This window comes from Psammomys obesus, unplaced genomic scaffold (assembly GCF_907164565.1).
Source record: "Psammomys obesus unplaced genomic scaffold, mPsaObe1.curated_primary_1811, whole genome shotgun sequence".
NCBI lineage: Eukaryota > Metazoa > Chordata > Mammalia > Rodentia > Muridae > Psammomys > Psammomys obesus.
Window position 1 is genome coordinate 9,145,892 of NW_026596256.1, and position 14,110 is coordinate 9,160,001.

At 36.2% G+C, this 14,110-nt stretch overlaps 1 protein-coding gene across 1 annotated transcript in view; it reads right to left on the reverse strand.

Moving 5' to 3' along the window:
* Positions 1 to 432: 432 nt before the first annotated feature.
* The window catches only part of LOC129668639 (arylacetamide deacetylase-like 2), an 18,398-nt gene continuing 4,720 nt past the window's right edge, over positions 433 to 14,110 (reverse strand). The window contains exons 2-5 of the mRNA XM_055596702.1: positions 11,712 to 11,934; positions 9,203 to 9,272; positions 7,379 to 7,550; positions 433 to 1,035 (exon numbers count right to left, since the gene is read on the reverse strand). Coding sequence (XP_055452677.1) covers positions 433 to 1,035; positions 7,379 to 7,550; positions 9,203 to 9,272; positions 11,712 to 11,934 — 1,068 coding nt within the window. The remainder of the gene's footprint in view (positions 1,036 to 7,378; positions 7,551 to 9,202; positions 9,273 to 11,711; positions 11,935 to 14,110) is intronic.

Consider the following 14,110-nt stretch of genomic DNA (forward strand, 5'->3'; position numbering starts at 1 on the left):
TTTGACCTCCCCACCCCCAGTGGGAGGAACAACCTAGCTAGGCCATAGAGGAGGACATTGTAGCCAGTCTTGGTGAGACCTGATAAGCTAGGGTCTGATGGAAGGGGAGGACTTAGAGAGGGGAGGGAGGATATGAGGAAGGGAGGGTAGGATTGGAAGGGAATGAGGGAAGGGGTGACAGCTGAGATACAAAGTAAATAAACTGTAATTAATATAAAAAATTAAAAAAGAAAAATACTTCCATTTTATCAGTATTGAAAATTAACAAAGATAAGTAACCTTTGTAACATACCCAACAATATTTATTCTAACTTAACATGAGGCTTATCCAAAGTGTAAGTCATAGTTAACTTTAATTTTAAAATACTTTAGAGTATAACCTTTAGATTACATTGCTCACAGAGGGACTAGTTATCTACTTGTACTATTGATTTATAGATTTTTTTCCAACCATCTTATATACTTCTCTTTTATTCTCAAACCTATTTGTAAATAAAAGGGTGCTGTGGCAAATGATATGGCTCCATGGATTCCATCCTCTATGTGGTCATGAGTGACTGGAACTCCATTATTTCTGAGTCGAGTGACATAAATGAGTCCATCATCTCGTAGGATGTCATGTTCACATGTGACAATGTAAGTGGAAGGCAATCTCTGTAACTGGGAATCATTGACTAACAAAGGCGATACTCTACTATCCACAAGTCCTGGATGGGAAGCATTCAGTTTTCCAAGAACTGGTTCAGTGTACACATAGTTCTTTTTATACTTCTCAGGAAGGAAGTCACTCCAGTTAACAAACTTGAGCAGATGTCTTGATTCTTCAGGCAAATGATTATTTTTGAGTATTGTCTTGGTCAATTCTTTATCATCTGATAAATATAGACATGACAACATAATTGCTACCTTCCGAGACAGAAAGGGACCATGTTCATACTCTTGATAAGATGGCATTAAGGTATCAATTGCCTGTAGTGCAGGGTATAGCAAGGTTTGTGCCTTAATTTTGTTTTTGTATTCTGGATCATCCTGTAGCTGTAAATAAAATATATAATGAATGACAATGAGTCAATAGCTTTTAAACAAAAGGATTGGTAACCCTTTTTAACAACCCAGGTAAATAAATTTACAAAACCCAAAGTATCTAATGATTACTCTCATAAGAATTGCTCATTGTTTGAAACATTGCAACTCCATTCCATCATCTCCGATGAGAAGATCGGGCACACTCTCCTGCTCACACAAGTTCATTCACACATGGCAATCAAAGGGGGCCATGATCTGAAGAGCCCTTCTGACGATGACAGAAAGGCTATGTTTAAAGATATTTTTTTAGTTTTGAGTGACAAGTCATTTTTATTTATCTAGAACATACTGCCTGCACATAAGCATGTGTCATCATGCCCAGCTTGCTTACAACAGTTTTTGACATACAGTAATCTAAAGGAGCAGCCAACATGAATATGATATAATATCATGTCATAAAACCCATTCAAATGGACACAAACACTTGTTGTTACATGTTGATAACAATACTATCATATGTTTTCCCTTTATCTATTAGTATTCTAGCATGATGAAAAAGGCAAAGAATAATTTATGAAAATCAGAAGAGGAGAAGAAGACAGTAGGTCATTTTGCATGTAATTCTTCTTTATCAGAATTGGGAAGTGCCCTGAGCTGGCAGCTCTAAGGAAACTCTATTTCTAGTTCTGCTCACGTCAGGAGAAAGCCTCCAGTGGGCGCCAAAGAGCCCCTACTTAGGCAATACACATGCTCCCACAGCAGTGCCATATCCACAGGCGTACCTGCAGCCCCCACCAGGAAGTTCAGGATTTGTTTAGGTCAAGGACACACCCTCATCAAAGAAGCCAATTTATATTGAATGAGAGGAATAGCTGAAATATCCACAGCACATCACAAGAAAAAGGATCTGACCAACTCCAAAATGCACACAATGGGCTTAAAGTCTGGCAAATTAATAAAGAAAACGAAGAAAGAATTTTTCATAAGAAAATCTTGTCAGGCTCTGGGTCCTTCCCAGGCACTTTAAGCTTGTAATTTTCCAAATAAAATGCAGTGTCTGAGAAAGATCCAATAAGTAGCAGTGAGCACAACAGTAAGACTGAGGCCAAGGCAAGTAATAGCTTTTCCTTGTGTAAACAGGCATGGTTCCCGATTGAATCAACACCTGCTGTTTGTACTTGAGGAAGAGGAAGATTGCACTTCAGATCAAGCTTTTTTAGGGTTCATTGAGATATAGAAGAAAATCATGAATTAAGTGAAATGTGAGCCTGGGAAGATGGTCTCGGTAAAATCTTTGCTGGAACAAGCCTAAGGGCTGCAACCTGAAATCAGGCTTGGGCATGGCGGGACCCTCCCCTAGTGCTAGACTGGAGAAAGGAACATCTGAGCTTACTTGTCATTTAATGTAATAGTTGATCCTTGTGAGCCCCCCCCCCCAGGATAAATGAAAGCTCTTGGGCTAAAAATCATAATTTTAAAGTCCAAACTGGCTTACCTAGCAAGTTCCAGGCCAATAAATGTTACATAGTAAGATCCTATCTCAAAAAGAGAAAAAAAAACAAAACAAAACAAAACAAAAACAAAACAAAAAACAAACAACAGAACAAAGCAAATTGCAAAGGAAATGAGGGAATATCTGACTTCCACACGCTTAAACACACATTTGTACATGCAAGGGCAAACGCACATACACACATGAATATGGATCCACACAGACACCAAAAACAACAAAAAGAGGGAACTAAATTAAGAGCTGAACGTATAGCTCTTGATGGAATGCACACACCCATCATGCAATAGTAATAGTGTAATAGTTGTAATAGTGACATAATCTGTGCTCAGTTCCTCCCCTCTGCTAAGTTTAAAATACTTATCTAAGTGCAAGCCACAAACACCAGTGATTCTGCATGTAAGACAAAATACTTTCATTGGTATGTATATGGCTGTTGTGGGGTGGGGGAACATGTATGGGCAGTTAAAGGGCATGCCTTGAAAAGTATTAGTACCAGAGTTTGGTTCTTCAGACTCCATTTACATGACAAGGAGGTATGCCTGAAGTTTGCAATTCCAGCCAGAGAATGCAGAAATGGCATCACTAAAGCAAACTGGCTAGCAAGCAAGAACAGCCATGTCAGTGAAATCTGAGTTTGACCGAGAGACCTTTTCTCAAAAATAAGGTGGCTGCATCATGGAGGATGCTTTCAAATATCAACCTCAGGCCTCCACCGAGCATATAGGAATACAAATGCAAACATATCCATAAATACATATAGAAACGCCAAACACACACACACACACACACACACACACATTTTAAAGAGTACTATATATAACAAGCATAAATTGGTATTTTACAATGTCTGTTCAGGGCTCTTCAGGATGCTGAAAATCATCGTGTATTGTTCTGATGACTCACTGCACTTTTATAGACTCACCTTGCCCTTCTCTACTTCTCCCAAGAACCTCACAATACACCTTGAGTCCCGGAAGCAGCACACAAGCCATCTTACATTAAAAAAAAAACCTGACACCCGTGGTAAATAGCCAATCTCTCAAGAGCGAAAAGACTAAAGAGCCGATCAGCTGGTTTTTAAAAGATTAAATTTGAGAGCCTGTGGCATGTTAGTTTTGAGTTCTGGCTTCATAACATATAAACGTTGTACATTGGGCTAGATACTCTCTCCTGCCAAGGGTTAGGTTCCTGTTTTCAAGGTGGGGATTATATCAGTAAATATAATGTAAAGTTTTTTAAATTTACAATTTTATTTTGGGGATATTTCACTAAGAGTGCTAGATATCATTGGCACACATTCCCCTTTTTCAGCTCCTCTCATGTCTTCTTACCACTGCCTCAGAGTTTATAACCTCTTCTCCTTTAATTACATTACTTTTCTAAAAGACATTTTAGTTTGAGCAGAGAAACAATCAACCTAACTCCATATTTTTGGGAAGGACACAGGTCGAGTTTCATGAGGGTTATCAGGGGAAGAAGTATGATAATATTAAATTAATATAAGAATATGAATTAAAAACCCTAGTTTAAAAAATACTCAAGGATACAAAAGGCTACACTGTAATACTTGGATACCTTAGCAATTTTACAAGTGGAACAGAACAGATCCTATATAGTCATATGTAAGTTTAAAAGTGTAATACATCTTACAAGATAATTTTATCAAATTTCTAAAACAGAAACTCTTTTTATACCTACTTCTGCCTTCTGGGTGCTGGGATTATAGGCATGTGCTACCACCTCCTGACTTTTAAATTTTTCTTAATGAAAAAAAAAAGTAGAAAGGAAAGAAGAGAGAAAGAAAGAAATAGGAAAAGAAAGAAAATTTTAAGAGAAAAATCATCTGATGAAGTTGGGGGTGTCTTCAAGATTCAGCTCTAGTGAAGCTCAGTATCTTTGGTCAACCAATAACATTATGAATGAAAAAATATTCTTCAAAATTAATTAGCAAATGCTATTAATAGGTAGATTTTAGAATAACTAAAATCTCATATTCTTTTTATTTGTTCAGTGAAAAGTATTATAATTTTCTGTTAATGACAGACATGTTTTCAAGCTGAAGAAATGGTTCAGCAGTTACGAGCACTTGCGGCTTTTACAGAGGACTCAAGTTCGAGTCCCAGCACCTACGTGGTAGCTCAAAACTGTCCATAACTCCAGTTTCTGCAGAGTCAAGTGCCATCTTCTGGCCTCTGCAAGCATCGCATGCACACGGTGCACAGACACATGCAGGCAAAAATCTCATTCATGCACATAAAAATAATCAAGCTAAGTAAAAATTTAAAAAAATGAAAACACAGAGATGTTGTATTTATGTGTGTAAAAAAAGCAAGATCAGTTCAAATGTGGTTAGGCACTTCCTGTGAAAATGAATTGAGGTACACCCATCTGAGATTTCTAGTGTCTATGAAGACTGTTAGACTCACTTAGCAAATATGCGTCAGTCCTTAAACATCATTAAGTTTAATTTCACAAAGTCTCACCCCTCTCAAGGATCTATGAGTAGTTGCTGGCTGTTGGGAACAGAGGAGACAGTTTTCTTTAAGGATGTGGCTACTGTTGGCTGGTCCACCCTCCAGCAAAGCCCAGACATCCAAGAACGTATGGGCAGCACAAACTGTCCTTGATGGATGCCCTGATTAGTTTTTGTTATTCAGCACAAACTAGAGTTATATGAGAAGAGAGAGCTCTTTGGAAAAGGCCTCGGTAGGACTGGCTGCAGTAACCCTGGAAAGTATTCTTCCTTAACTCGTGATTGATGTGGAGGACTCATCCCATTCTGGGCAGGAGAGATCCTGGGTTGGTGGTCCTGGATGGCATAACAAAGCAAACTAAGCAAGCCAGAATTCTCCCAGAAATTTGAAGATCGCTCCACCAGGACCATTGTGTGATATTTCAAATTAAGAATCACTGGAATGAAACATTTGGTTTCCTGGGACAGTCCACACTGGTTGCTTGGGCTTAAGAATCATTGTGAAGAAGAGACTGGGATCACTGTTGAATCTTCTGGGAAGTGTTTTATGGGGGTCATCAAGTAGAGGTTATGGTCCAGATGAGGCCAGGTTGTGCCTTGTGCCTGCAGTTGAACTTGGTAATATATAGTTTCCTATGTGGTAGTGATTGGTGAAGGAATGAAGGGGTCATGGGGAGCAGTCAAGGCTTGGCAGTAGTGTGAGAGGGCTGGAGAGGCTATTGATGAATGCAAAGCCTCAATGGAAGTAGAAACCCAAGGACTGAAGGAGTCATGGAAGGAGGTCGAGTCTTGGCAACATTGGCAGGGTCAGATTCCCCAAGGAGACCACAGGAAAGGTTTTCTCAGTGAGGGTTCATCCAGTTACAGTGGAGAACACATTTTGGAGATGCCAGTAACACGGGCACAGCAGGAGGAACAGGCTGAGAACATATGACGTGCTAGACGTACTGTGGCAAGCCCTTTGGAGTATACATCATGATCCTTCAGTGTCTGACACTGAGTTTTACTATGCTGAAGGCTTGTTTAACTCTCGTCTGATTGTGACTATGCTCTGATTCTTTCTTCTTGAAATATGAAAGTATTTAACTAAATTATTGTTTTATAGGAGTCCACAATAATAGACTTTGAAATTTTAGAGAGACTGAATGTTCTGCAGTGACTGAACCACTAAAGCCTTAGAATTTGTAAAGATTGTGGAAATTTTAATGTTGGAATGTGTTTAATATTGATGTAATAATATTAATGTAAGAAACTGGGGATTGACAGGAGAGGAAGGGTTAGAGCTGAATAGTAACGTGTTTATGTGTCAAACTGGCAAGTACTCAATTGTCCTGACTGATTTTATTCGGTTTTATTTTGTTTTGAAAATATGACACAAGCTAGATTTAGTTAACAGGAGGGACACCTAGTAAAAAGTGTCCCTGTAAAACTGGCCTATGGGTGAAACATGTAGTATTTTCTAAACAAGGGCTTGATGTGCCCAGCCCATCATGGGAAGTTCTTCCCCTGGACAGGTCATCCTGTATAAGACAAAGAAGCAGACTGTGTGATCCAGGAGGAACAAGTCACTGGGTACTATTCCTTCATGCCCCCTGCTTCATGACTTTTGCTTGTATGTCCTGGAGAATCGTAAGTAAAACAGCCTCACCACTCTGTTCCATGCAGAGAGAAACTCCCACTGCCATGGCTCTTTTGGCACGACATACTGTACCATGTCAAATCCTAAGCCCTAATAGCTAATTTCTTCTATAGCTGTGTCTTGTAAGGTCTTCTAGTCAGAGAGACAGAAAGTAATTAACACACATCAACTTCAGTGGTGTCAATGTCACAAGATATTTTACAATATATCTCAGAAAAACTAATAGTAAAACTTATACTAAACAGTAGTTAATACTCGTTGCTGTATTTTTTTCTTATTTTTTATTTAACATGATAAAGGTAGGCTGAATGCTGTAGTTCTAGTCAAGTACCTGGGGCTCTGGTGTGGAGTGATTGCAAATGCAAGGCATAGCCATATTACACAGAAAGTTCAAGTTCAGTCTGGGATGCTTAACAAGAGACTAGAAAAGAATTTAAAAGGAGGTAATTGCATAGTTCCATGGCAGATCACTTGTTTGGCAAGCCTGCAGCATTGGATTCAATGTCAAGCAAACACACACACACACACACACACACACACACACACACACACACACAGAGACAGAGAGAGAGAGAGAGAGAGAGAGACAGACAGACAGACAGACAGACAGACAGACATTTTGTAATATTACAGTACAAACACCATTCAAATACAGCAAATAAAACATTTCTTTTGTGTTAGGACTAAACTGTGCTGGTTTCAAAAATAAGTGACACATACAACATACCAGTTGAGTCACCACTGCTGTCAAGGCACCCCCAGAACTGTCTCCTGAAATACAGACGCGAGCGGGATCCACTCCATACTGTGCAAGAACTTTTTCCTGGAGAAAGAACTTGACCAAAGAAATACAGTCTTCAAGGGCAGCTGGGAATGGATACTGAGGCGCAAGTCTGTAGCTTAAGAGATAAATCAAGCAAAAAAAAAAAAAAAAAAAAAAAAAAAAAAAAAAAAAAAAAAAACAAAAACAAAAACAAACAAACAAAAAACCCAAAGAATTTATGATTAAGCTTATGTATTCTTCAATTATCTCTCAATTTTCTTAGCGAACACAAACACACACAAACACACGCCCGCACACATGTACAGACACACATGCTCTACAATGAATCTTTACTCTCATCAAGTAAGCCTGGGCCTACTAATAACTTCTTTTTTAAAACAAGAAGTAGATTCTGATTTAATGGGTTAGGGTATTGTTTCTATGGGAAGAAGAGTGACATAGGTTGTGTCTTCACCCTCATAAACTCTGTAAGCTTCACTGGGCCCTCAGTAGAATTAGTGACTCAAAAGCATTTCACAATCCTTGATTAGATAATTCAAGAAATTTAAAATAAGTAAATCTGAGAGCAAAGTATTTGTAGTTGCCTTTCATTAGAAATTGATTTAGATCAAAATTTCACAGAATTGTAGAATTTCATTTAATAAACATGAAGATTTGAATTAAAATCAAAAGTTTGTTGTATGACTATAAAAGGTATATCAATATTTATTAGTAAAATACTATGATTCTTAAGACAAAATACTATCATTTTTTTACTCTCTCCCTGCTCACCCACCTCTCAATGTGTGTTTTCATTGTACTTATAGTTCTATAATAATCAATATTATTCAGACAGTTCTTGTGAATTTTTAAATTATATGTTGTGTCTAAGTGTTTCAAAATAGCATAATATAAACCAAGAAACATCAAGATAAGGTTATATTTCATAGTAAAGAATAAAAATTGCCTAAAATAACTATAAATAGATTAAAGTAGATATAACCTATTGCACTTCTCTTAAAATATTTGAAGTATGTGTTAAAGTTGGTTAAATCATAGTGAGAAAGGCAAACTGTCATCACAATTTTGAAATTTCTCAAACATAAATAATTCTGTTTGCTTTAAAGAGATAGTTGTGAAAGGACAGTGTTGAACTTGCTAGTTTTTGCTACATTACACTATTTTATTGTCAGTCAAAATACCTCACAGAGTTTCAGCACAAATCTGCAGTATTGTATATGAATTTCTGTCCTATAAAATTGACATGAAAAAGCTAAATTTTTCCAGCCCCATGATGGGTTTGAGAAGTACAGATTACACTCAGTATGTCATAAAGTAATAAGCATATATTTAACTTTCAGGTATATTGTTGGACATTTGACCCAAAGTCATAAAATACTAAGAGCTGTAAAGATTCTTGAAATGTTTGAATGGTCCCAGCATTGGTACTAATATTACTGGACCCAAGAATAATTTTATCACAAGATATTTTTTTATGTCAAATAAAGCCCAACACCTTTCAAACCTGATGGGTATACATTGTAGGCAATAACCTGGGCAGGCTTTTTATTCCTAGATGCTTATTCCTTTTTATTGCACAGGTATCTACCATGGCAGAGATGAAAGCAAAATGGACCTTGTTGAGGACATATTAATATTATAATGCTAAGAAAAACATAACTCCAAACTTCCTGGCAGTAATCCAGCTACCACTGAGGACTGTGTGACTATAAACCAAGCTCATGCTGGGAGCACAAGGACCACAGAAACAAAAATTGATTATCTTACTCTGGTGCCACAACAACAGCATCAAGTTTGTTGGCTGTCTCTCGGTTCAGGGAATCAAAGGAGTGCATCTCTAAAATGAAAGCAATAAGTGGAAAACAGAGCTGTATAAATGCCATATCCATTAAAATGGCTTTAAATCAGAACTCTAGAAGTAAGCTGATGATAATATTATAAGAGTCATAAATTCAGATAGTCACCATAATTAATCTTTAAAGATCTTTTAGAGTTCTTCTACTGTTTAATAAAGGTACTTTAATTTACTAAATATACTTCTTGTGGTTATTTTAGAAAGTAAGCACTTTCCTTTGTGAGAAAAGAGGACTTTCAAATAAAGTCATTCATATTTAATACATTTACAAATAAACTTTTTTTATAATGTACATATTTATTTCATAATTACATAGCATAATAGCATTTAGATCTCCAAACTTTCATCTTTTTTTCATAAAATATGAAATAAATGTGTTTCCTTAGGGTATTGCACTGTATTAACCCATACTTACATGGATGGATATCACACGTGATTTTTCTAGTGTTTCACTACCACTTAGTTTTCATTAATAGGCACTTAAAATCTTGCTAAAATTTCCCTAAAGACCTACTACTGTTTATAACATTTTAGAAATAATTTGTTTATAAGTGGAAATTAACAGGGCTTCTTAATTTGAGAAATATATAGAAATATCTTTCCAACTTAAAATTAAAACAATACCAAAACTTGAAATCAGAAATACGAAAATGCAACTTTAAGTTTCTTTAAGAAGACTTTTTTTTTTTTAAAGATTCTTATTCTATAGGTATCTGATAACATCTTCCAAAACTGTCTCCCTTTACATCTTAACATTGATGAACCTTCAAATAATTGGCTGACATCAATGACCACACCGAATCTTTCACATATTTAACTGCTACAGAACCTAAGTCAATATGTCCTGCAGGGTTGACTGGGTTTAAGTAGAAAGATTGACATCTATCAATATCTCATCTTTCACTTTGGGTGTTATTTCAGTGGCAGGGGAAAGAACAGCAATGTATGAGAAGGAGAAAAAACCCAAGAGGTTTCCAACTACTATCTACTCATTTGCAGGAAATCTGTCTCTTAGGGAGATGGTTCATCATCAAGAGCTAAATAGTATGGACTTCATGTTTTCATCTTATAGCATCTTTAAAACACAAAATATACTACTTGATTCTTACTTTATAGATGAGAGAGCTAAAACTAAGACAAAACTTGTTTAAAGAAAAGATTCAAAACTTTAGTGGAGGTCCTTGACTTTAAAAGAGACGTCATTATTCCTCTGCTTATTGCCTGAGCTTTTCAGAAAGTGGACAATAAAATCATTAATAAGTAATGCATGCATCTTTTTTTTTTCTTTTTTTTTTAGTTTTCTTTTTTATTTTATTTTTTTATTAATTACACTTTATTCATTTTGATACAAAACAAATAAACTTTAAGTTACTTTTTTGAACATAAGTGAGCGTTTTAATGTAGTTAAAAATATATCACTATGTTCTCACCTGTGTAATTTCTTACAGAAATTAACTATGGTTTGAATCTAGTGATAATACAAAGAGGTGGGAACAAAAACAGGTAAATTTATTATGATTAGAATCTTAATAGAAAACTGATAAATTTTATCAACAAAACCCAATTCACTGTTGTTTAGCATCTCTAGGACCATGGGAAGATGTTTAATCCTCATTCAGAGGAGCAAATGGGATAGACATCAGAAGTATGAGAAAACAGGGAACAGGACAGGCGCCTTCCACTCAGGGTATCAAAGCAGATGCTGAGACCATAGCCAAACTTTGGGCAGAGTGCAGGGAATCTTATGGAAGAAGGGGGAGAAAGAAAGACATGGAGGGGATAAGAGCTCCACCAGGAGATCAACGGGCTAAAAATTCTGGGCCGAGGGGGCCTGCAGAGACTGATACACCAACCAAGGACCATGCATAGAGAGGACCTAGACTCCATGCTCAGATGTAGCCATAGGCAGCTCAGTCCCCATGCAGGTGCCCTAGTAAGGGGGGGACAGGCATAGGCACAGTCATGAACTTGGTTGTCTGTTCTTTGATCAACTCCCCTGGTGAGGTGGCCTTATTAGGTCACAGAGAAAGAGGATCCAGACAGTCCAGATGAGACCTGATAGGCTAGGGTCAGATAGAAGGGGAGGAGGTCCTCCTCTATCAGTGGACTAGGGGAGGGACATGGGGGAGAAGAGGGAGGGAGGATGAGACCATGAGGAGATGACCAAGGGGGCTACAGCCAGGATACAAAGTGAATAAAGTTTAATTAATAATAATAATGATACTAATGACTAAAAAACCCAATTCACCTAAAAAGCACAAAATGGCATTCATTAGATAAAACACAAGCATAATGTCTGCTATCAAATGGTCAAGGAAAAAAGAAAATCATTGCGGTATAACAAGGTCATGGGAATGAATAGAGTTTCAATTTGTGTAATAAATGTAATAGATTTAAAGCATACATTAAAAATATACTTACTGAAGCTTCCTGCAGTAAAGGTGCCACCGTGAATGAAAATTACAGCTGGTCTCTGTCTTTCAGACTTCCTTTTTGGCAAATACAGACGAACAGGAATGTCACTTAACTCTGTGTCAATCACTGTAATGTTTTCATCTGAAACTGGCATTGTGTTTTGAAGTGACATAATCATGAAGAAAATATCTTCAAATTTCATAAGACCCATACTTTCTAATAATGTGGCCTATCAAAACAACATCCAAATATAAACATTAATATTTTTATTTTAGTAACAGTAAATGCACATAAGGATGAAATTGAAAAAAAATAGGTGGCAGGTACTGTGTATAGCACATCCCTTACCACACATTAAGTGGGTATCACAGAAGATGGGAAAGAAAGATAAGAAACGTAGAAGTAGGAGAAGACGGCTGAAGTACAGTGTCTTCAGACATGGCAAGGCAGTTGTACTTATGAACTCACAGATGCTCTCGGTATCTGCATGAGACATGCACATGCCAAAACCAAACAATACATAAGTGTCAATTTGGTGTTTGTAACTTCAGAGTTCCTAACCCTAACCCAGGAGCTATTGGCGCTTCATGGCTCCTGAGGATGGAAGAATCAGGCCTTTAGCCATATGGTCATTGGTAGGTTGTCCTAGTTCCAGTATATAGCTCTACATCAATATACATACTGGCAGCATTAACTGGTTCAGTGAGTTATAAAAAATATTTTTTAGAGGAGACATGATGTTAAGAGAGGCATAAAATAAGGAGTGCCTGGGAGAAGTTGTATGGGAAAGTGCGGTGAATATGATATTTATCACAAATGCACTTCTCTTTATGTATTGAAAACAATAAAAATACCCTCAGTTAAATACAAAGGCAAATAAAATCAGAAAATATTTGTGCCAACTCATTCAAAGAATTATCATTCTTACTTTACTTATATACTTATACTTATATACTTACATGAAAGTACTGCTGCAAATGCTTTACCCACCAAGTCATCTCTGTAGCCTTCAATTCATTTCAATATCAAAATATAATTATTTAATAACTGCATTACTAATAGTCTGTTTCTATTTTTAAGCTACAGAGATGTTTCTTCTCTTTTCCTTAAGGGGATCTCTTTTTATTTCACTAGCTGGAATGAATCTCTCTTTAGTATTTTAACCTTTTTTTCTATTACGTGACTACTAGTTCAACTAAAGGAACTATATTCTTTTTGTTACTAGTGTATTTCAGGAGCATGTGTTAATGTAATTGTCTCAAAATAGAAGAGTACATAATTCTTATTTTGATAAGCTTAGTATCTTTAAACACCTGTTTGTTGGTAACAGTGTTTTAATTCACGTTAGGGAGCCACTATGTCTATTAAAGTATCTTATTAGCCACCAATTTGATAAGGCATTGGCAATTTATTAGTTAAATCAGATGTTATCTCAAGTTATCTTTATCCTGTTGGAGATTTTATACTGAACAGAGTCAAAAATAATGAGAATAGTTAGAGATAATTATCTCTAAATCCTTGTAGAAAGTGGTTATTGTTGATTTTTAAAATTCATATTCACCAATCTTCTTGAACATCTTTAACAAATATACATACATATTCTCTTTTAGTTTGTTCATAATCTGACTCTCAAAACATTGACAAAAATAGTCTATATTCTTACTTGAAATTTAAAAGATACCCGTGTCTTAATTATTTTTTATTTTCTACTGCTGTGATAAAACACTATCACTAAGGTAACTTCCAAAAGAAAGTCCTTAATTTGGTTTAAGGTTTGAGAGGATTAGAGTATGTGATAGCAGAGCAAAGAAACATCTATAAGCTTAGATGTTTTTTTAGAGAGATTTTTATTTTAATTTAGAGTAGTCAGAGTACAAAACTCAGTATGTTTGAGAGAACCAAAGCAGAGAGAAAGCCTTGGGAATCACAAGTCTTTTGAAACCTGTGCCCAGTGACACACCTCCTTCAAAACCTTCCCAAACGTTTCCACCAACTGGGGCTCAAGTATTCAAATACATAATATGCTCTTATGGGAGGTACCACACCACAGTACTCAGAATACCCATGATACATACCATAATTACATGACCCCCCCCCAAAAAAAAAGCAAATGAGAAGACTATCTCACTGAAGGAAATAAAATGAAATTGTCTACATCTGAAGTCAATGATTTTAAAACATCTATTATAATTATGTTCCATGAGGAAAAGATGAATTCTCTGGGCACAAATTAAATAACAGATGTCCTTAAGAAAGTAAGTGCATTAAGAATGACTCAATGAAAAAGTTATAATAGAACTAGAAAAGTATTTATAAAAATACAGTATTTATTAGTTGAATTTGATAATAACATGGAGATGATGAAGAAAGATTCATTGACCCTAAAAATATATCAAAAGAAAATG